Source organism: Folsomia candida, unplaced genomic scaffold (genome assembly GCF_002217175.1).
Source record: "Folsomia candida strain VU population unplaced genomic scaffold, ASM221717v1 Fcan01_Sc020, whole genome shotgun sequence".
Classification (NCBI taxonomy): domain Eukaryota; kingdom Metazoa; phylum Arthropoda; class Collembola; order Entomobryomorpha; family Isotomidae; genus Folsomia; species Folsomia candida.
In genome coordinates, this window is record NW_019091212.1 from 1,089,759 (window position 1) to 1,112,405 (window position 22,647).

Sequence of the window (22,647 nt, forward strand, 5' to 3'; positions counted from 1 at the left end):
TTTTGAAAATCATTTACCCTGTGACAGTAAGTCGTACGCACCCCGTTGTTCTCTCCAGCCGTTAGGGCATCCTCCGTTTCATTTAGCGTGTTGGTAGTTATAGATCTTTTTTCCCATACCTGACACACAGCACTTTGTAATAAGAGAGAGCGGCAGCTCGTTCAACTCGACCGCATTGAGGATAATTTCATTTCTCGACATCGATATTACACATCCCAAACCACTAACCCCACATCGGCCTCCCCGAATCCTCGTTCTCCTCCTACTTACCGGTTACCTATAACCACATACGATCCACATTTTCATCCGGCACGCCCACTAGACCAATATTTTTCGGCGGACGAGTCGGCCTTACATCTGAATTAACCCCAGCATCATCTCACACTCTTGGTCCTCATAATTTTGGTGCCACGTTGATTGGCCAATCTCTCCCATCCGCGAGGAACTTTCCAATTTCAACATCTCGACCCCAAATCGAGGTTGTTCCGCATACTTTTGGTGCCACGTCACTTGGTCAATCTCTCCAACCTGCCACCCCCTTTCCAATTTCAACATCTCCACCTCAAAACGAGGTTGTTGCTCCTCACCACGATATCCTTTTGAGTCCAATACGTTCACCCCAACCAGAAACTGCTTCTCCTTCATCACCTCTCTCTTCTGACCCCGATAGCTAAAATCCAGTTTCGAGTGCAAATCAACTACCTGCAGCATCCATCCCTGCGACTTTTTATCTCAAAACTAGTATCTTGCCTCCCGCTACTTTCTATCCTCAACCAAACGCCAGCCCCCAACGTCTTCCATCAACCACCACACTCCACTCCAAACCGCATCTCAAACATCGTAGTCTACGAAACCTCCTGCACAACGACTCCGTGCCCATCAACCCCTCAATCCTTATTGGTACCACAACATCTTTTACTCCACCTCCCAGCAGTGGTTGAGACCCTGACCAAAACAACCTTCCGCTCCTCAACCACCACCATTTTTTCCTTTCATTATTGCATCACCCACTCTTTTCCAAATGGGGACAACTATCAACGACATCACCATCTCTCCAGGATGTTCACCCCCGACAGACACTAACTCTCCTCTTTATTTCCCACAAGTCTGTCCTAATACGGAGTTGGAACCTTTACCAACCCCCGCGGCACCTCTCCCTGCTAACATTTTTGTGCCACCTCACATTCTACCTTCCTTCCAACCTGTACCTCCACACCATACCAACGCATTCTACCGACCACCTTTCCCTCCCTCGCATATCTCGACCATTGATGGCGACTTCTGCGCCTGCCCACTCTCTCACATCGACAATTTGACGGGGTAGCCCACACCCGCTACATCTTCTTCCTACGATGCAGTTTTCGCCCACCTCATTCAAGCCTTAAGGTTTACTTCCATTCAAGACTGTAATGCACACCCCCCATTCGTCAATCCCCGATCGACCAACGACCCGCACTTCGTCTCTCTCTTAGCCCAACAACTTCCTTCCCAATTACAACAAGGGATTGGTACATCCGACATGAGGCCTCATGTAGTCTCTGCAGGTTCAGATTCTATTCATATGTTAGATGCACCTCGCCCTCGTTCCTCGGGTCAGCACATGACCTTCCCAGATTCCCCACCGACGGGTGGTTTTAGACACAATAACTACCAACAGCGCACCTCACAGGGTAACCGTAACCGTATCCATAGGGGTAGATCTTCGTATTCCATCAACCGTGGTGGCGGTTTCTCTACTCGCCAGAATGTACATAGCCAATTCCACATCACAGCACCTTCGAATCACTGGCAATCCAGGAATACAGAATTCCGAGGCACACATCACATACAGGATGGTGACGGCCGTAATTTTGGTGGAGGTGGGAGAGTCCATTCTCGACGACGCTATAACCCCAATACTAACCGACCTCGTAGTGAAAATCACTCGTTGTATTCTTCCCCTAACTCACACCCCCGCCAATCACGTTATAACTCACTGCCTATACACACTAACTACAATCCAAATCGCTCCTCCTCACATATCCCAAATACCTGGCGACCAGATCTATTAACTCGACCTAATCTACCTACCAACCTCTCCCGACCACTTTCCAATTCTAACCCTCTACCTTCTTCACCCAGCCAATGCCTCGCCCCCCACACCGCCGGTGGCAACATTCCTTTTCCTCCATGCCCCGATTGCGTCGCCTCACGACACACGAATTTCTCTATCCCACATACTTTTAAACCAGGCAGAGTTTGACCAACCTCTGCCCCTCGGCAACGTTCTCAATTAGATAACCTTGTTACACTAGCTGTATTAATTATATACGTATCACGGCGAACCCAGGATGGTCCCCTTGACTATCCCCGTAATACAATAGTAATAAATAGTAATACTTACCGGTCACCCAGATAGCTGTATTAATTATATACGTATCACGTATATACGTATACACGTATATACGTATCACGGCGAACCCAGGATGGTCCCCTTGACTATCCCCGTAATACAATAGTAATAAATAGTAATACTTACCGGTCACCCAGATAGCTGTATTAATTATATACGTATCACGTATATACGTATACACGTATATACGTATCACGGCGAACCTAGGATGGTCCCCTTGACTATACCCATTAATACAATAGTAATAAATAGTAATACTTACCGGTCACCCAGATATATATATATATACGCATTATAAAACCCACCCATAGGATTTACAACAACAAAAATCCACAAGAGAATTCTTTCTCCTGTGTATTTTTTTGCGCTTTTCCATAGGTGATTTTCGATATCTAGGATTACGTAGACATCCCACATTCTTTTGTACCACATAACTATTACTTAGAAGCGAAAACCGGATAGCCTACCATATTAAACAGCGGTCGCTCTATGGTCCCCACAACCATTCGCCGCATTAAATATATAAGAGAACTCACGACGCGATAATCATAAATCCACAGGAGAGTTCCTTCTCCTGTGCATTTACGTTGCGTATAGACCTCGATGGGCATCTCCTAATGAGTACCCTCACTCCCCTACCTTAAGATTTAACTCTAGTAAGCTCCTCCTGGTCACCTTCGTCTGCACATTTTTTCCAGTATTAGGCAACCTTCGATCTGTCATTCAAGCAGTAGCGAATTGTCCGCTCAATTACATTAGTTTTCTTTCTTAGTCGCTACTACGTACCTTCCCGTCTGTTCACGAACCACGTACGCGACTCAGCAATACGTTTAGTATAACGGTATCTTCTACACTACCTCTATATACTCAATACCTCACCTCACCGGTTGACTCAACACTTTACTCGCCCCCGATGTTATTCTCAATCCATATACCTTGTGGACCAACTGGACCACAATATTACTCTCCTCGCTTCAGGGCTCATCTCCCATGCTGATCACAAACAATTAGCCGTCTCACTTACAACGATCCGATCCCCCGACCACAATCTAGCTCCAACCCTCCTTCTACCGTTTATCGCACACCTGAACCTCAAAAAAAAAAAACCTGTTCTCCGCATCGACAGGACTCCTCGGCCAACCTCATATCTACAACGAGGAAGAACGACCTTCATCACATGGACGCCGATACCCTCATTCTCACCTGATTCTCCCTGCTCAAAACCAGTCTCCCTCCTGCCTCCATTGTCCATACTCATCCTGCCGAATATCCAACTCGACCCTTCCTCGGGCCATAACACCCATCACCCACTAACCCATATTCTTCTCCCAGACGACACTCTTCACCTCGCAACCTGCAGTATCGCCCCAGACACTGGCTCCTCCGTCGTGTATCTTCCACCCTGTGACAGTGAACGACGACCAGTTCATCAGGACCAGACAACTTCTCTAGAGGAGGATTTCATCCTCCCGTGCCATGGACCACCAAGTTCCCAAGTCGCCGAAGTCCACCTTCTCGTCCACCCAATTTCGGGCGTACAACAACTCAATCCTCATGCTGACCTATCTAGAAGAAATGCAATTGGCCTCCGAACTTCTTCGACTTTTTGATGCGAAATTTTTCTTCACCCCCAACCACCTCCTCCAAATGTGTGGAAAATTTACGTCCAGCCTTTCACCTCCACGCCCCTTTAATTTCACCGACTCTACAGCAGTGGATGAAAAATGGTTCAACGAATTCGCAGCCCTACACCCGGAATTATTCACCAACATCAATCTCCTCACCTATTATGGCGCTTATGGATTCTGCACACGACACAATGAAAAACTCACCATTTTTCCCCCTTCAAAACTCCTACCGGTGCCAGGAAACATACGTTTACTACCTCCACGCCCTCCCAAAAGGGGCCTCCTGTCATACGCGTACCAAATTTGTTCTTGTTCTCACTCCCCCCGCTATCTCCCGCGTCTTAAACCGCGTCATACCACGTAGCAAGATCACGCCGAACAACCAATCGAAACCGAGGAAACTTCTCCAATCCCCCCACTCTACCCGAACATACCCGCCGACGGCTCCAAACCTTCCCCACCACTTCCATCCACTCCCTCAAGGCCTGTGCCGGCTAACAGTAGGCCGTCCCCACACCCAGATTCAACGCCATGCTCTCCAACACTGCAATCTCATCCAGCTGATCCGCCTCAGCAATAAAACAAACAACGGATATTTCTTTTCTTTACACCGTAGACCTCCTCACCCATGCCCTCCCTAATCTCCCCCTGCTTGCGGCTCAACTTCCGGCGACTCGATCCTTCTCTCTGCCGTCCATCTGAACCCCCACACCCAACCCTTCCCGTTCTTTCAACCAACTCAGACACCCGTTTTACCCTCTCAGCACCATCAATTTCATTCAGAAGACCAACAATTAACCACGGTTACAAATTATTGGAGATATTGAAAATTTTGTCAATTTTATTTCAACAACAAAAAAAAAAAAATTAACCACGGTTACAAATTATTGGAGATATTGAAAATTTTGTCAATTTTATTTCAACAAAAAAAAAAAATTAACCACGGTTACAAATTATTGGAGATATTGGAAATTTTGTCAATTTTATTTCGACAACAAAAAAATTAACCACGGTTACAAATTATTGGAGATATTGGAAATTTTGTCAATTTTATTTCGACAACAAAAAAATTAACCACGGTTACAAATTATTGGAGATATTGGAAATTTTGTCAATTTTATTTCGACAACAAAAAAAATTAACCACGGTTACAAATTATTGGAGATATTGGAAATTTTGTCAAATTTATTTAGACAGCAAACAATTAACCAGAGTTACAAATTATTGGACACAGCAAAAACTTATCTACGACGACGATAATCTACTTCTGGATTAGGATTTCCTTGGCATCCTATCAGATGACATCTTCCTGGATTGCAAGAACCGCCGTTGCAGTTCTTCAGGTGATACCTCCATCGGTCCATCGCGATGAAGACATGGACACATGGACACCTCCTCCGAAACCACTGAAATCATCAAGACAATTAATTATTATCTTCGCCATTACACCTCTGTGCAACCCCTCCAACAACGGTTCTCCCTTACTCAGTTTCAATTACCTTTTTCGACCTGGCCTTTATCCTCGTTTTTCCTTCCGCCATCACCCTCCCGCTCCCACCGGCCTGATTGGCGCTCCTCTCGGTCTCCTCACCTGCACCAGTGGAAGACTTCTTCTCCTTCCGAACACGTTTCACCTGTCAAATTCAAACAATATCAGGCCATCATTTTTCTCTTGAAGCAAGTGCGTACCCCTTCATCCACACACTACTAGCCCGGCTTCTCACCTTAACAAACAACGCCTCCAAGTCCTCCTCCTCCTCCGAAGACACCGGTCCCGAATATTGGACCTACATACAAACCATTTCCGACAGTCAATCTTTTTATCAGGTCATCTACTCAGGGGTTTCATCTTTATTAAATCGGCAAACAACTCATCCCTTACTTGATGATTCCTGCCGCCTGTTGCCCCTCTTCCACCACTACTACCCGGCTGCATTTCAGTTCTGGGGCCCACCTCCTAAACACACACGTCGCCATTACTTCTCCACTCGCAAGAAAGAAGAAAAATAGACCAACACAAACACAACCACCCCCCAAACAAAAAAACGACATAAATAATAAAATAAACAACAACAAACAAAACAAATAAAAATCAATAAACACAGACCCAATCTACAGACATCTCTACGATAACTACTTACCACTGTACCAACGGCTTCGGCGTCATCATCTAACAAGAAGCATAGAAGCAAGCAACAACAACATAATCAGCCTTAACTGAGCAAAACATGACAACAATAGCACCTCACCTGAGCACGTTAAATCTATGACCTCGATTCCAGAAGCCCTGCCACTCCCTGAGCCTACCTCAGGAAGGCGAGTTAACACAACTCGACACTCGGGTAGGTTGTACCCCAAAACATGACCACGATCTTCTCTGCGATGCGGCAAAGGTCGAAGACTTCGACTCGTTGGGGGACACCTCCATCACAGACATTGGAGGCTGGTAGTCTGCGTCACCCTCATCGTCCGATGAGGTTCTTAGCACCTCCTCCCGTGCAACATCTTCTGCGAGCTCTTCCCAGACCATCTCGGGCACCATCATCGCGGTCACACAATTTAGGAGAGACGTAATGTAGGGCATTTCCCGCATCCCAGGAAGGATACCCGACTACCAACACCAGAAGACAACCATATAAATACAATCCACCCTCCTCTTTTTCGGGAACTCTCATATATATATAAGAAAATTTAGAAAATGTAAAATATCCTTACTTACCAAAATCGTGGCTTTGTGCTCCATGATGAACCGGAGGGTCACTATGTCCGCATATTCAGGAAGGAAAATCCACCCGGACGGATCCTTCCGGACAGCCTTCCTCAGCCTCACACGAAACTACGAAAATAATAATAATAATACTAATAAACAACCTGAACCAATATCAAACCAACAAATCAAACAAATAAACTCAAAATACGTAACAACTCCAAAAGACACAACACTAAACAAAATACACAAAAACAACAAAACCAAATAATAATAATAATAAATAAAACCCCTTACTCTTTTTCCTTCCTGCCCTCCCGTCAGCGGTTTGTCCGGCCGATACCCAGACCCATTCTGAGGCAGAGGCTCGTGACACGTCCTCCGATGAGGCAGGACCACGTCCCAACGTGGATACCCCTGCAATTTAACAATTCTGTTCGATGCACCTTCCTCTAGGGGGAGACAGGTCGACAAAAACTCCAACTTCGTCCATGATGGATCTGGTACTGCCGGAGCGCAGGACTCCCAGACCGCCACTAACGCGTCTGGCTCGTCCACTCCAATCATCCACTCAGGGACCCTCAGGTTCCCATAACTTCCCCACACTAAACGGAGGAGAAAATTATCGGTCGACACCAAACTAGAATACATAACACGCCCCACCATTCAGAATAAGAACAGACCACAATCGGCACGTTTCTTATGAATTCACTTACCGCCAGCCAACTATTTCTTCTCGCCCGGGTACCATTCCCAGCTCTTCTTCCTACATATTCGGACATCAGTTTCATTTAAACTTAAACCACAGTTACTCAAACCCATCAACATTAAGGCCAATAAATAATCACTCGTTACACAAACAAAAAATAAATAAATAAATAAAATAAATAATAAATAGGATAAAATGAATAAATAAAGAAAAAAAAAAACAAAAAAACCGTACCGTGACATCGGTAGGCGCCGACGGAGAACCGCGCGGACCCAAAGGACCACATTGCCCTAAATTATCTAACGCAGGAATTCGGACCCACGTTCCACGATAGCCCCCTACCACGGAACTCCTCGCCCTCACAACCAGACGTCTGCCGTCCTCCACGGGATTGGAGTCCCTCGCCAAAAATTCCAAGTCCAACGTCGTCTCCGGCACCCACCGGGCATAGTGGACACCTTCCCCATCATGGAAAGGCGTCACCCGGAACCTCATCCGAGGCCCCACGATAATCCTGACAAAATGCCCATTTATACATCACACAACCCACGCACCAAATACACCCTCCCCTGGGAACAAGTCAATTTACTTACTCCAGATTTGGGTCCACGGACGACCTTCCTAATTTGAGCTCGTTTGGAAGAAACCTGCTATGCAGATTCAAATCGTCCCGGGGCGGAAAGAGCGCAATCTCACGGGACCAACTGGGATGACGGAGGACCACGCAACTCCCGTCCGTCAGCCCCAAATCTTCAGGCCCCATCTCTTCGGAGGGTCCGTCCTCCAAGATCCAACACGCAAAATGGACCCCCCGAATCTTCTCGGTGATGAAGAAACGCAGCCCCCTTCCCCAGGACACCCTGCAATAACGACCAACTTTAGGTTTACCTGCCCTTCCCATCACCAGGACCTTGTTATTTCTCATTATCATCTCTTAATCATATAATCATACATTTTTCCCCCAATCAATAAAGGGGACACGTCCAATCCGCTCCCTGCGATGGGCAGATAGGGCACGACATCCCGCACTATCGGCCCAGTAGATAATTCTTCGATTACCACCATGGTCTAAACACATCAACCAACACATGTTACTAATAATTTTTTTTTTTATCATCATTATAATCCCATCTTAAGAACAGGTAACCATAACTACTCATAAGGACAATATTAATTTCCGTAATTTTTAGCCCAGTATTAATCACCATTATTGTTTACCAATTTTTTCTTTAATTGTTAGAGTACTTTTTATTTTACATTAATTTCTGTTACATTCTAAGACATTTTAATTGTAGGATCTATGAACTAATTTAGATAACTCTTGACACTCATAACTCATCGTCTATTACTTTTAGTATTTTCGTCATCACACCATTGTTTTCACATCTGGCACTCCTCTGTCTTTGGCTCACTCTGCTTCGACCTGCCGGGCACATATATATTTTTCAGACAGCTCCAATCCGGTCACTACACACATGCAGTCCTCCTCTCCCAATTTTAATAATTTTCATTTTTTTTAATTTTTCAATCTCTAAATTTTAACAATTTTCCTATCTAAGAATTTTAATTTTTACAATTTCTCAAACTCCCAATTTTAACAATTTTCCTACCTAAGAATTTTAATTTTTATAATTTTTCAAACTCCCAATTTTAATAATTTCCCTATCTAAGAATTTTAATTTTTGCAATTTTTCAAACTCCCAATTTTAACAATTTCCCTATCTAAGAATTTTAATTTTTGGCAATTTTTCAAAATCCCAATTTTAACAATTTTCCTATCTAAGTATCTTAATTGTTTCCATCAAAATCTGCTACCTCATTTTTAATTTTTCGTTAATAATTTTCCGACTTTCCTACATAAGTTTTAAAAATTTGTTTTAGTTTTTTCTTTAATTTTACCAGCCATGCACGCATTTATGCATGCATTTTATTCTGCTAAAATACCTCCCCATTATCCCAAGCAACCAAAATCTGCAACTATTGTACTAAATTTGTACAACTGGATTAATGCATATTTTCCGTGAAAATGTGAAGCCGACTTGTGATTATTTTGTACAAGTCGCATGTACAAAATTCATACCAATAATTTGTCACTACAAGTTTACTTGTACCAAATATGCACAAAATTAACACAAACAAATATGTGAGAATTTTGTGTAAATTTGGTGATGATTAATATGCATTAATGAAGTGAGAATTTGGTGCGAATCTAGTGCGAATTTAGTGCGAATCTATTGCTAATTGTGTGCTAATGGTACGCATGAAATTAATACAAATTCATTTATACGTATTACTCATAGTTCAATTATTATTTATTTATTACAAATTCATCTACTGTATTTCTACAATAATGTTATCTCCAAATACTTCACTTATTAAAAGATAATTGCAAATTGGGATACACAAATATTTATCGTAATTAATCTGCAGAATTCGTACTTACGGAGTATAGAGAAAGACTAAATTAAAATGAATTCCTGGACAATATTTCCTTATTCACCTCAGGCTCTTCTGCTGATAATTTAGGCTGGCCGTTTGTCGACATGAGTCGATAGGTTTATTCCTTATACATATGTGTTCTCAACGTATGAATCTATAAATTATGCAAAACGTATATTTTATTTACATAAATAACCCGAATATATATTAATGCAAAAGTAGCTAACAACAATATGTATGTATATATGTAATTACCGTATTTTCCGGCATATAACACGCCATTAGTCGTCCAATCTTTTGAAATCCACGTAGACGGCACAATCTTGGCCCTTTGTCGACTTCAAACTTGATGAATACGAACTTTTGTCCGACATAAGATCGACCCTAACTATCTATCTAAATAAATTTTTTCGTTGGAAATTAAAAATGGAGAAGAAATGATGGAGTTGACGTCACGGCATGGCAAAAAGAATAACTGACTTGAGGTGGGTTTATTTAATCGCCAATAGAGAAATGTTACTAATTTAGTAGTAAATGATTACAGAATAATCGGTACGAATTTCGTGTAAATATACTGGCACCTGTTTACTGCATTTTGATTTTGTACAATTTCCCACGTACGAATTATGCATGAATTTGGTGCAAGAAATCTCATGAAAATTTAGTGCTAACAAATACGCACTAAATATTCACTTGTTCCTTTGTAATAATTTGCTACTTATTAAGTTGTGATAGTTTAGTGGATTTCTTGTGCTAATTTATTAGTAGCACAAAACTTGATACACATTTTGCACGAATCTTGTACAAATTAATGATTACAACTTTTTATGCACAAAAATTGCATAAACTTGCATTGGAATTCGCAGTAAATTCGCATTGAGGTTGCTTGGGATATTTCATTCACGAACACACTTTACGTCAACAAAGTTTACATGCAATTGTCCACCCACCACCATCGTGAATACATACCCCTCCATACTTAATTGAAATAAAACACAAATTTACTTACTTTTTTGACGAATTTTCCCGACTTTTCTGAATACGTTGACGCCAAGTAGGTACACAGAATCTGACTGAATTAAATCTCGCATTTTTTCGTTTGTTGCGGTAGGGCCACCGCTTACTAAAGGTGGATATTGTGAAAGAGCAGGTTTGGTCAACTTCATTAATGCCAAACCCCTTAATTAGTATGCCGCTCACCTCCATCATCTCATACAAACCAGAGACAATGTTGCAAACCAGCTTCGTCACAACCTCATCTGAGATATCTCTATTCAGCGTGGCCAACCGGTTCATAATCGGTCAACACATAGGTATCAATTAGGTATTGCTAGGATATATAAGCGAAAGCGCAGCCACCAGACGAGCACGGTGGAGGACGAGTCCAGGAAGTATTTTGTGCTACTGCATGTTACCTCTCCCAATATTATTGGGAGAGGCCGAGTTCTGCCTGTTGTACAAGTGATAAATAAAACCTCTATAAGAAAAGTGCAACCAAGTCTCATCTCGCCTCACAATTATTACGCACACACCACAACAACGACGACGATCGTCTCATCTGCCTCATCACTACCATCACTGCAGTCAACCCCCCATAAACGGAACTTCACACCTATCCGGGAGTTGCTGCCTAGAGGAGTTGATACCGCAACTTTGTGTACACAGCGTGGGAGTAGGACACGTTTTGGTACTCGGGTAGGCTCTAAAGTGATGATAGTTTAGTCGAGCGGAAATTTGGACGCATTTTATAAATTGAAGAAAAACCATACTTTCGAAATATTTTTTTTGACTTTTTCGAGTTAATACAGTATATTTACCTGCTAAGCTACAACATAATACAAGAAAATGTCAAAATTATCAAAATTCTGAAAAAAAGTCAAATTATTCTCCCATTTCAACATGTGTATCAGCATGAAAGTACAGTCATCATCAATGAAAAATTAGTAAAATTTTGTTGCTAAACTTTTTTCTTTCGGGGTTTTTGAATGATTTAGACTAGTTTACATCGTAGAAGCAATAATTGAATGAAATTCAGAAAAAAATATGGATTTTGATGCATAAATTGACAAAATCAACACATACGTTTTAATTGTAAAAACAATAAAAATGGTAAATTTTTATATTTTTTATACTTGTTTACGTATTAAAATATGAAATATATGCCCAAAATCAAGGTATTATCTAGCAAAACAGTAAAAATAGTTAGAAATTTGTAGCACCGGTATTACATTAACACGTGGTTAGGTTAGGTTAGGTTGGTTACTATAGTAACCAACCTAAGCACGTGGTTGGGTTAGGTTAGGTTGGTTGCCATACCATAGCAACCTCCACAACGCAGCCTAACCACCTCGCTGAAAAAAAACGTCATTCATCATCAATCACAAGAAATTCAAAAAAATTGTAATTTTTAACATATTTTTTTTATTTCAAAAACTTGAAAATATTAACTAATTTTTTATGAACTTTTGGAAATTTCGTCAGCCGAACAACTCAAAAGAGAATACCGTATGTACTGTAAAAACGGGTGAAGTTTGCAGCTCTGACGTCATTTCGCTCCTCCTAGCAGGGAGGTATTGAGCAGTGTAGTGCTGGAGCCACCACCACCGCTCATGAAATAAATAAAATAACTCACTTCTGGAAATCCCAATTGGCGTTCAAATTTTACATATTCTTTATTTATTATGATATATTATTCATTGTCGTCAGAATCAGAAGAGCTAGAATCGGAAGAATCATTTCCTGCAGTAATTATAATTTGAGCCATCTTCGGGTTAGAAATAAATTCATCAACAAGCTTATCCCTATCCCACATACGATCCTCATATTTAATCGCATGCTTTACACAACGGCTCCATAATTCAGGTGTTACTTTTAAAATAGCTAATTTTGCCAACTCTAATATTCCCTCAGCATTATTGCCTTTATTATTAGTAGCAATGTCATTTTTTATGAATGACCAAACTAATTCTATGGGATTGAACTCACAATGAGCTGGAGGTAACCACAAAATTCTTATATTTTTCCCGGAGGCTTCGGCAATTTCTTCTACAATGAATTTCTTCGGCTTCGGATATTTTTTTGACAGCGCTATTAAAGTTTGTTTCGTCATAGTGCAGAAGTTAGAAACATTCTCTGGCAATGGAATAGCGTTTCTTTCAAACCAAGCTAGTATGTCTGCCTTTAACCACGCCATGGTTGGCATAATTGAGTCTTTTACCTATAATAATTGTTAAATAATGTAAGATAAATGCACGAATTTTAATATTTAGCAATTATTACATTGCAACTTACCCTTTTTTTGTGGTAAGGGGCCTGGTTCAGCACTAACACCGATTTGTCTGGCACCAATCCGACAATTTTGGCAAACCAAGCCAAAAATCCTAATTCGTTGCCAATGTGGTTAATTATAATGCGTCCGTTTGCCGACTTCAATAAAAATCCCCCTGTTTCCGTAAAGAGAAATTCATTTTAATTTGCAAATAGATATTTACTAATAATTTTCTTATCAGCAATATTTTAAGTTTGACCTACCAGCATAACCGTTCATATCCCGCAAACAGTCGCCACCCCAAAACCCCGTCATGTCTTTATACTCTTCATCAGATAATAAAATCTGCCAGCAACGACTCCTCGCTTGATCAGGTGACGCCCAGGTTTCATCAGAGTAGAATACTGAGTATCCTTCTTGGCGAAACTTGCGAATACTTCTTAGGTAGAATTCTCGTTGGGCGACGATGTCGTAGCGTTCCAAGAACACAGGTTTTTTATTGATTTTTCGGTACTTAAATTTGCATTCATTTATCATCCACTCCCTAAACAACGTTAGTTTGATTCTTGGAAATTCGGGATTATCTAAGCAACGATCAAGTAACTTTCTGGCCGTAGGATATTCTTTATTTTTATAAAATTCCTGATTTAATCGTCTTATCATAGAGATAAAAAATTCTTCGCAAACTATTTTTTTTGAGCTGAGTTTTTTTACTGATTCAGTATTTAATTTGGCATCGTTGATTTTAATTCCATATACTGATCTTTCTGATATACCTAGCAATTTAGAGATTTTCTTATTAACATTGTTTATTCCTAGCTCTTTAAAAACTGTTTGACATTCGCTTGATGTTGAGAACTGTCCGATTTGATTATCCTCAGAGTTGTGGTCACCGTGTAGCTCGTCTTGAGAATTAAAACTGTTTTCCCCACAACTTAAATTTAGTATTTTATTTTTTGATTGAATGAATTCTTCTAACTTATTCTTCACTTTGTTGATAAATATTCCAATTTCCGATATTGCATGCTTAACGTTCAATTTATCAGTCGAAATGTGTCTTTTTTTTGAAGGGGGTTGATTCTCGTCTGACATGATATCAGTTATCAAATGATCAAGTAAAAATTAAATAATAGTTGTCAAAATAAACTAGTATTTGAATTACTAAAAATGAGCTATCAGCGTGTGCGTAATGGTGATAAATAAACATTTACCATCTGATTCGAATAATAAATAAAGAATATGTAAAATTTGAACGCCAATTGGGATTTCCAGAAGTGAGTTATTTTATTTATTTCATGAGCGGTGGTGGTGGCTCCAGCACTACACTGCTCAATACCTCCCTGCTAGGAGGAGCGAAATGACGTCAGAGCTGCAAACTTCACCCGTTTTTACAGTATGTATGCATTGTTGCAGCGTGCTGACGATATGCAAATGAGGAGCTCAAGTGTGAACGAGTACACGACTTGAGGAGAGAAGCACCAGCAGCAGATTTGCATAATCCGCCGTCGTCGTCGACTACTTCATTTGGCCATATATAAGGAAATACATATATGTACAAGTTAGAACAACAACGTTGACAAGTTAATAATATTTTTTCGTCATAACTTTTCATGTTTCAAGTTTTTATCACGATATTGCAGACTAATTTATATTGTAAACGAATTAAATTACAAAAATTGATGCATTTTGACACAAATTGGCAAAATAAGTGCACATCTTAAATTATTAAAATGACAAATATTGGCAAACTATAATAAGTTTTAAGTCTTTATTTTCATATTCTAATGTTTTTTTTTGCAAACTTTGCTTTTTTTGCAAATTTCAGTTCCATCATAATAAATATCAAAAAATCATGAATACAATGAAGCATGTAAAATTTATAGAGTTACCATGACAACACAGTTCTCTCGCTGAACCACCATGGGTAAGCAATATATTGTACGCATATGTACCTATTAACTCGAGCTCTGCAACCACACTTCCCCCGGAATTGCAGCCGAGCGAAGTTGATACCGCGACTACTACTTGTCTATTAAGCAAATGAGCGTACAAGCTCATTTCCTATCCCGGAGTTGCAGCCGAGCGGAGTTGACACCGCAACTTTGTGCACACGGCGTGAGAGTTGGAGACGTTTCTCTCGGCTCGGCTCGAAAGTGACGATAATTTAGCCGAGCGGAAATTTGGACGCATTTTATAAATTGAAGAAAAACCATACTTTCGAAATAAATGTTTTCACTTTTTCGAGTTAATACAGTATATTTACCTGCTAAGCTACAACATAATACAAGAAAATGTCAAAATTTTCAAAATTCTGAAAAAAAGTCAAATTATTCTCCCATTTCAACATGTGTATCAGCATGAAAGTACAGTCATCATCAATGAAAAATTAGTAAAATTTTGTTACTAAACTTTTTTCTTTTGGGGTTTTTGGATGATTTAGACTAGTTTACATCGTAGAAGCAATAATTGAATGAAATTCGAAAAAAAGATGAATTTTGAAGCATATATTGACAAAATCAACAGAAATGTTTTAACTATAAAAACGATGAAAACGGTCAGTTTTTATATTATTTATACTTATTTACGTATTGAAATATGAAATATATGTTCAAAATTAAGGAATTATCTAAATTACCAAAACAGTAAAAACAATTAGCATCACTGGTATTATGTTACCACGTGGTTAGGTTAGGTTGGTTGCCATAGCAACTGCCCCAACCCAAACCAACACAACCTAATCTTGCTGCCATCAGCGCCGTTTATCATGAATCACTCGAAATCCAACCAAGTGTAATTTGTAGCATAATTTTTTATTTATTTATTTTATTTCAAAAACTGAAAAATATTAAGTAATTTTTTATGAAATTTTGGAAAATTCGTCAGCCGAACAACTCAAAAGATAATACCGACACCGGTGTATGCATTGTTGCAGCGCGCTGGCGATATGCAAATGAGGAATGAAAAACAGGCAGACCTACACACCCACACGATAAGAAATGTAGCTCTGTTAGATAGATAGCTCAACTTGCCTCAACTTGGTGCGGTGCACGGGCCTTTCCACACTTAGCACCAGAGCACGTCCACACAGAAAAGTGTGCATCATATTACAATACAACAAATGATCTGAACGAAAATCATTCATTTTATGGGTTATAATTTAATCAAAATAGCGGAAATAAGTTTTCAATTTTTTCACGGCGGTCTCGAAAAACAAAAACGTTGTCAATTTTTGAAATTTGGTATAGAAATTATGGTAAAATTGCAGTACAGCGGCCTAGCTCGGATTTGACTGAAATTTTTTGTGTGAATACCCTAAGGTCCCATATGCATAAAAATACCTTTTTTCGCGGCGGTTTCAAAAAATAAAATTTCTAAAAATTTTTGAAATTTTGTATAAAAATAATTTTTCTCTTAGATTTTCATGAAAATGGCTTTTGAAAAAGGAGAGCTAGCTAGTAGTGCTACCTAGGAGAGCTAGCTAGTAGTGCTACCTAGGAGAGCTAGCTAGTAGTGCTACCTAGGAGAGCTAGCTAGTAGTGCTACCTAGGAGAGCTAGCTAGTAGTGCTACCTAGGAGAGCTAGCTAGTAGTGCTACCTAGGAGAGGAGAGCTAGCTAGTAGTGCTACCTAGGAGAGCTAGCTAGTAGTGCTACCTAGGAGAGCTATCTGGGAGAGCTAGCTAGTAGTGCTACCTAGGAGAGCTATCTGGGAGAGCTAGCTAGTAGTGGTACCTAGGAGAGCTAGCTAGGAGTGCTGGAAACTAGAAATCTCATCTTACCCCGAAAATCTGATTTTACTACAAAATATTCCTATCGTGTGGGAAACTGAGAATTATCAGCCAAATCCGAGCTAGTCCACTGAAATAAATCCGAGCTAGGCCGTAATTTTACCAAAAATAATTTACAAAATTCACTCCCCAATCACTACAGAAGAGAATAAGAACCAGTTCAAAATAATAAATTAAAGAAGGAAGGTTGAAGTTTATTAATTATTTGGAACATTTGTTATAATTTATAATTAATTCTCCAGTATAATTATTCGACTTGAGTAAACAAGAGGAGAGAAAAACAGAACGAGAGTGGGCATGGATGAGTGTTCAAAAGTTGTTTTCCCACGTCCAAAAAGCATCCTCGCGAAAGAAACAGTCTATTCCAAGATATATTTTGTCGTATGCTACACACCAACCTCACAGGACGACTCGACAGCAGATTTGCATGGAATATTATTTAATCCGTCGTCGTCGACTACTTCATTTGGCCATGTATAAGGAAATACAAGTAAGTGTCAACGTTGATACACTACTACGTAGCTAATAACAATCGTGCTGTCCCCAGAGCTCAATCGCAAAAAATGCTATTACTTAATTGTAATTTTGTTTGAATTTTTGGTTTTATAATTTCAAATCTTGAAAAATATTAACCAGTTTTTAATGAAATTTTGATAAATTCATCGGCCGAACGACTCAAAAGAGAAATACTGAGGCCCGTGACATGCATGTATGTATGCATGTTGAACAGCGTGCTGACGAAATGAGTCGAACAGCAAGTGTGAATGAGAGGCGGACTACCTCATACGTACGCACGACTTGAGAAGATGCATGGATTTTTGCATGGATTAGGATTTGCATGCATACTCAGTAGTCGCGTCGTCGACTTTTACTTTGTTCATAAAATAAATGCTTCTTGTCTTAAACTTACAATTTGGCGTACAAGTTAATCATTTTTTGTATTAATATTTTTATTTTTATGAAAATATACATGGTTGCATTAAAGTGTTACTATAATTGCTCCACTATGTTTATGCCCATTACTTGGTATGCATTTTGACACATAAATTGGTTAAAATAGTGAAAAATTGGCATTTTGACAGCTATATTGTTACAAATGCATATGTACACAGTGCTTGCTAACATATACATGGTAACCATTACTAAAGTATGTACTTACATCACCAATTAAGACAAATACCGTTAGAAATGATTAAGTTTGACGATATTTATTTAAAATTTAATATTTTGTGAAAACTCACACTATATTGGCTTACAAAATTGTCAGATTTATAACATTTAAATTGTTTAACAACAGAATCGGGGTAGCTTCATATGTATGCATGTGTAGGTTGGCATGGTAGATTGGATTTTTTTCAAAGTGCATACACGAGGCACAGACCAGACTCTTAACAAACAAGTTACAAGAGTAAACCCATTTGAAGCGAAAGGGTTAAGCCGTACATAACAGGATATGTGGTAGAACATTTAAACGACGGAGATGAGCTTTTGGTGCATCAGATACTCACGGGAATGCTTAAATTCGCTTTTACAAACCAGGCTACTGGTTCTCTTGCTTAATTTTGTTATATATCCCAAAATCTTCATGGAGAGGGGAAAAAGAAGGAAGAAATAAGAAGGATAAAGTAAAGAGGCTGTATTATTATTGTGCGACTACTACGACTGGTTTAATAAATCGACTGCGGAGATTCATTTGCTGCTGTTAGAGTGGCCTTGTAATGAGGTATAAAAAAAGTGAATTTCTAAGGTTGTGACTGTTATTCCTGGTACATGTATAGTCGCGTTTTTCGATGGCCGCTTTGACCTGTCTTGCTTTACAGATTCCAAAAGTGTTTTCCACATACTCTTCATACCTTTTGAACCGATAAATCTCTGCTACGTGTACAATTTCAATGTATTTTGTAATATGTACAGAGTCTCTTAGCCGAAATCAAGCTCAAATGACGGGGGTACCCTACGAAATTTTGAGCAAAAGTACCGGCAGAGAAACCGCTCGCAACAAGCAACACATGAATGGCTGGTTTGAAAAATGCTATGTAAAACTTGTGCTTGTCAGTGGTGGTTTGGTTCGTTAACGAAAAGGCCTGTATGTATTTACAGTTTAAAGCTTTTGTCGTTTGCCTTCATCTTTAATAGAGATGGACAAAATAACCAACGAAATCAGAGGTTCACAGCCGCGTTTCATTTTGCTTTGGCAGATGTGAGACACAAATGATATGATGTTCCTTTGTAAAACTCCGACCGATAAAACTTTTGAACTCTATTGAAAGTCAAATATATAATATTAGGCTTGAGATGGTTTGTTGCAAAAGTGAATAAATGTTGTTTTAACAAAACAGCGACCGATGAAAATCACGCACGTTGCTCTTTAACTAGAGAATGTGTAAGCTATGAAAAATATATATAATACATATATTAAATAATAGCTACCTGGTTGATCCTGCCAGTAGTCATATGCTTGTCTCAAAGATTAAGCCATGCATGTCTAAGTTCAAGCGAAAATAAAGTGAAACCGCGAATGGCTCATTACATCAGTTATGGTTCCTTAGATCGCACTTACTACTTGGATAACTGTGGTAATTCTAGAGCTAATACATGCGCTGAGCTCCAACCCTCGTGGAAGGAGCGCTTTTATTAGATCAAAGCCAATCGGGCCTTCGGGTCCGTTACATTGGTGACTCTGAATAACTTTGCTGATCGCACGGTCTCGTACCGGCGACGTATCTTTCAAGTGTCTGCCTTATCAACTGTCGATGGTAGGTTATGCGCCTACCATGGTGGTAACGGGTAACGGGGAATCAGGGTTCGATTCCGGAGAGGGAGCCTGAGAAACGGCTACCACATCCAAGGAAGGCAGCAGGCGCGCAAATTACCCACTCCCAGCTCGGGGAGGTAGTGACGAAAAATAAACCGTCGTAACGTTGAAAGTAGCTCACCCTGCAATGCTATGATAAAATGAGTTAACTATGTATTTGCATATTCGCGTTTAATAATTTGGATAATGTCAAATAGAGCCATGTAGAAAAATGCATAGAACTTGCGTTATATAATTTAAAACATTTGTAACTATGATCACGTCGTGTGTCAGACGTAACAAACATCAGATCAAGAAAACGAATTCTGAATTGATCATTTTTGAATTATCAAAAATTCTTGATCTCTATTCTTGGACTAAATACGCAATTATTTACTCGGAGAAGTAACTTATCAAGACGAGGAGCCATTTAATCAATATATCAAGAACGAGAGCAATTGCTTATCGCCCCGTGACATCGAGGAGGGTGACCTATCGAGGAAGGTGACTTATCGAGGAAGGTGACTTATCGAGGAGGGTGACTTATCTAGGATGACTTATCGAGGAGGGTGACTTATCGTGGAGGGAGGAAGAGAGGTGTTTTACCAACTACTGGAGCAACGAAATAAGAGTTGTGACTTATCAAGGAGGGTGACTTATCGTGCGGTGTGACTTATCAAAAATAGGTACGTAACTTACAGAATTAGGGCCCGCATAATCGCTGGTGATAATGCCTCGCAAACTGAGTGTAAAAGAAAAGATGCGGAGAAAGAGGGAGAATGAAGAGTTCCGTCGAGCAGAAGTCGAAAAAAAATGCTGACGCCAAGAAATTACGCAGGATGGATGCAAACACAAGACATCAAGAGCAAGAAAGAAACACGGCAGCACACGCAGAGCGAAGGAAGGTTGACATGTACCGTGAGAAGAAAATGCACGGAATCGGAAGGAGCACGCTAGCCGCCGAGAAGACGAAGGTTATCGCGACGCGGAAAATGAACGGAATCGGAAGGAGCATGCTAGCCGCCGAGAAGACGGAACTTACAAACAGGCCGAACAACAGCAGAACACTATTAAAAAAGCAATTTTACGTCATAAGGTCCAGAAGGATTTTGATTTTCTGTGTAAGTCTTTCCATTGTGAGATACTTGATCAACCGAGATGGATATGTGGTTCGTGTGGTGGGTTATGGTATCGATCATCTGTTCATACAACAACAATAGAAGTCGTGCGCAAACTTCATCCTAAGAGAGCTTTCGCCCATCTGAAAGTCAACGGCAAGTACTTCTTATGTGGCACATGTCAAGATTCGCTGAAGAGTGGTGACGTGCCCCGGTTGTGTATGTCTAACGGGTTGTACTTTCCTCCAATTCCACATCAATTACAGAGCATGACTAGCTTAGAGGAACGTTTGGTTGCATTGAGGTTACCGTTTGCTCAGATTAGATCGTTAGGGAGCGACCGTCAGTACGGAATCCGAGGGGGAGTAGTAAACGTTCCAAATGACATGGACATAGTCGCCAAAGTTATTCCCCGTCGATTCGATGAGACGAGTACAGTGCAGGTTCAATTGAAACGCCGCATGTCGTATAAGCATCCATATATGTTCCAAACAATTCGACCACACAAAGTTTTTCATGCCGCAAATTATTTAGTACGTACAGAATTGTATAAAAAGGAAAAGGTATTTCTTTCGTCAGACTGGGCTAACAGTGTTTCAACCGACACAGTAGAATATATAGTAAATCCATACGATGCTATCCAAGGTGATACAGATATTAACAATATTCAAGATCTATCTATCAGTGCCAATGCCCAAACAGAAGATAATGATCCACCTTTAACAGAAACGCTTATTCAAGAAGACCAACTAATCATGGCAGTGGCACCTGGAGAAGGAATGCGCCCGTTGTCATTACTTATGGATCTCGACGCCAAAGAGTTATCTCTTCCATCCATTTACTGCGGCATCAAACGAAAATTGAATCCAGAAGCTAACTCATCATACACTGATATTGCAAAGTCCGAACTTCGTAGATTTGACCCACGTTGCAGAAGAGCAGACAAAATCCTGTCCAATTCATGTTACTAGGATAGAACAGACCTACGTTGTCGACTAAATGACCATGCCTGGGAGGTTGTCTTTCCTACAGATCCAAAGAAAATGGCATTTATTGGGCAAAATATTGCAAAATTTCGAAATTTTGATTTTTTTAGCAACTCTCATGAGCTGTAGGGTTGCGATCGCTCATGATATAGACGCCTATTTTGGTGTCCATGATTGCCGGGAACTCAGATCTGAGGGATATATTAAGATAGAGGAGAAAAGGCAAAATGTCCAAATTTTGCCAAAGTCCATATGTAGGGACCTTTGATCAGAAAAATACAACATGGGATTTCCCATAAGGAATTGGCCAAAAATGACGAAAAATGGCAAAAAATGGCAAAATTCTCACCACCCGCGGGAGGGCCCATATTTTGCACATATATTGGTACCCACTAACCCTTCTTTTTTAGTACAAAAAAGTTTCAACTTTTGCTTTGATATGCCTCGAAATTACCAAAAATGCCAATTTTTGGCAAATTTGGAGCACATGCCAAAGGTTTTTGATAGGTCACACCGACCCGAATCACCTATTTTTTGGGTCTACATAATATTCCAGAAAGAAATTGGCACATTTCAACACTTTAATTTTTCACCCTCAAAAGACCTAAGGGGTACCCCTTAGGTGTTTGAAACCTTGAAAAAATTGTTGTCGAATTTCGCGGGCAAATGGTGACCAAAATTTGCCTATGGCATCCAGAAGTTGTCTCCAGAGAAATGAGCCAGATGCAGTGTGACCCCGAGCTGGGGGTCATCTGTTTGTCTTTACAAATTTTCCAAAATTTCAACGTTTTCGGGACCGTTTCGAGTTGTACAAAGACCA

At 40.1% G+C, this 22,647-nt stretch overlaps 1 protein-coding gene and 1 long non-coding RNA gene across 2 annotated transcripts; both read right to left on the minus strand.

The window, feature by feature from the left end:
* Positions 1 to 9,726: 9,726 nt before the first annotated feature.
* On the minus strand, positions 9,727 to 10,760 carry LOC118438403. Its single transcript, XR_004836755.1, has 2 exons — positions 10,131 to 10,760; positions 9,727 to 10,029 (listed from the first exon to the last, which is right to left on the minus strand). It is a non-coding gene; the product is annotated as an uncharacterized LOC118438403 (long non-coding RNA).
* Positions 10,761 to 12,528: 1,768 nt separating this feature from the next.
* On the minus strand, positions 12,529 to 14,260 carry LOC110858199. The gene is made up of 3 exons (XM_035858345.1): positions 13,407 to 14,260; positions 13,167 to 13,318; positions 12,529 to 13,092 (listed from the first exon to the last, which is right to left on the minus strand). The coding sequence occupies exons 1-3, from the start codon at positions 14,233 to 14,235 to the stop codon at positions 12,565 to 12,567; spliced, it is 1,509 nt and encodes a 502-aa protein (XP_035714238.1). The 5' UTR covers positions 14,236 to 14,260; the 3' UTR covers positions 12,529 to 12,564.
* Positions 14,261 to 22,647: the final 8,387 nt, after the last annotated feature.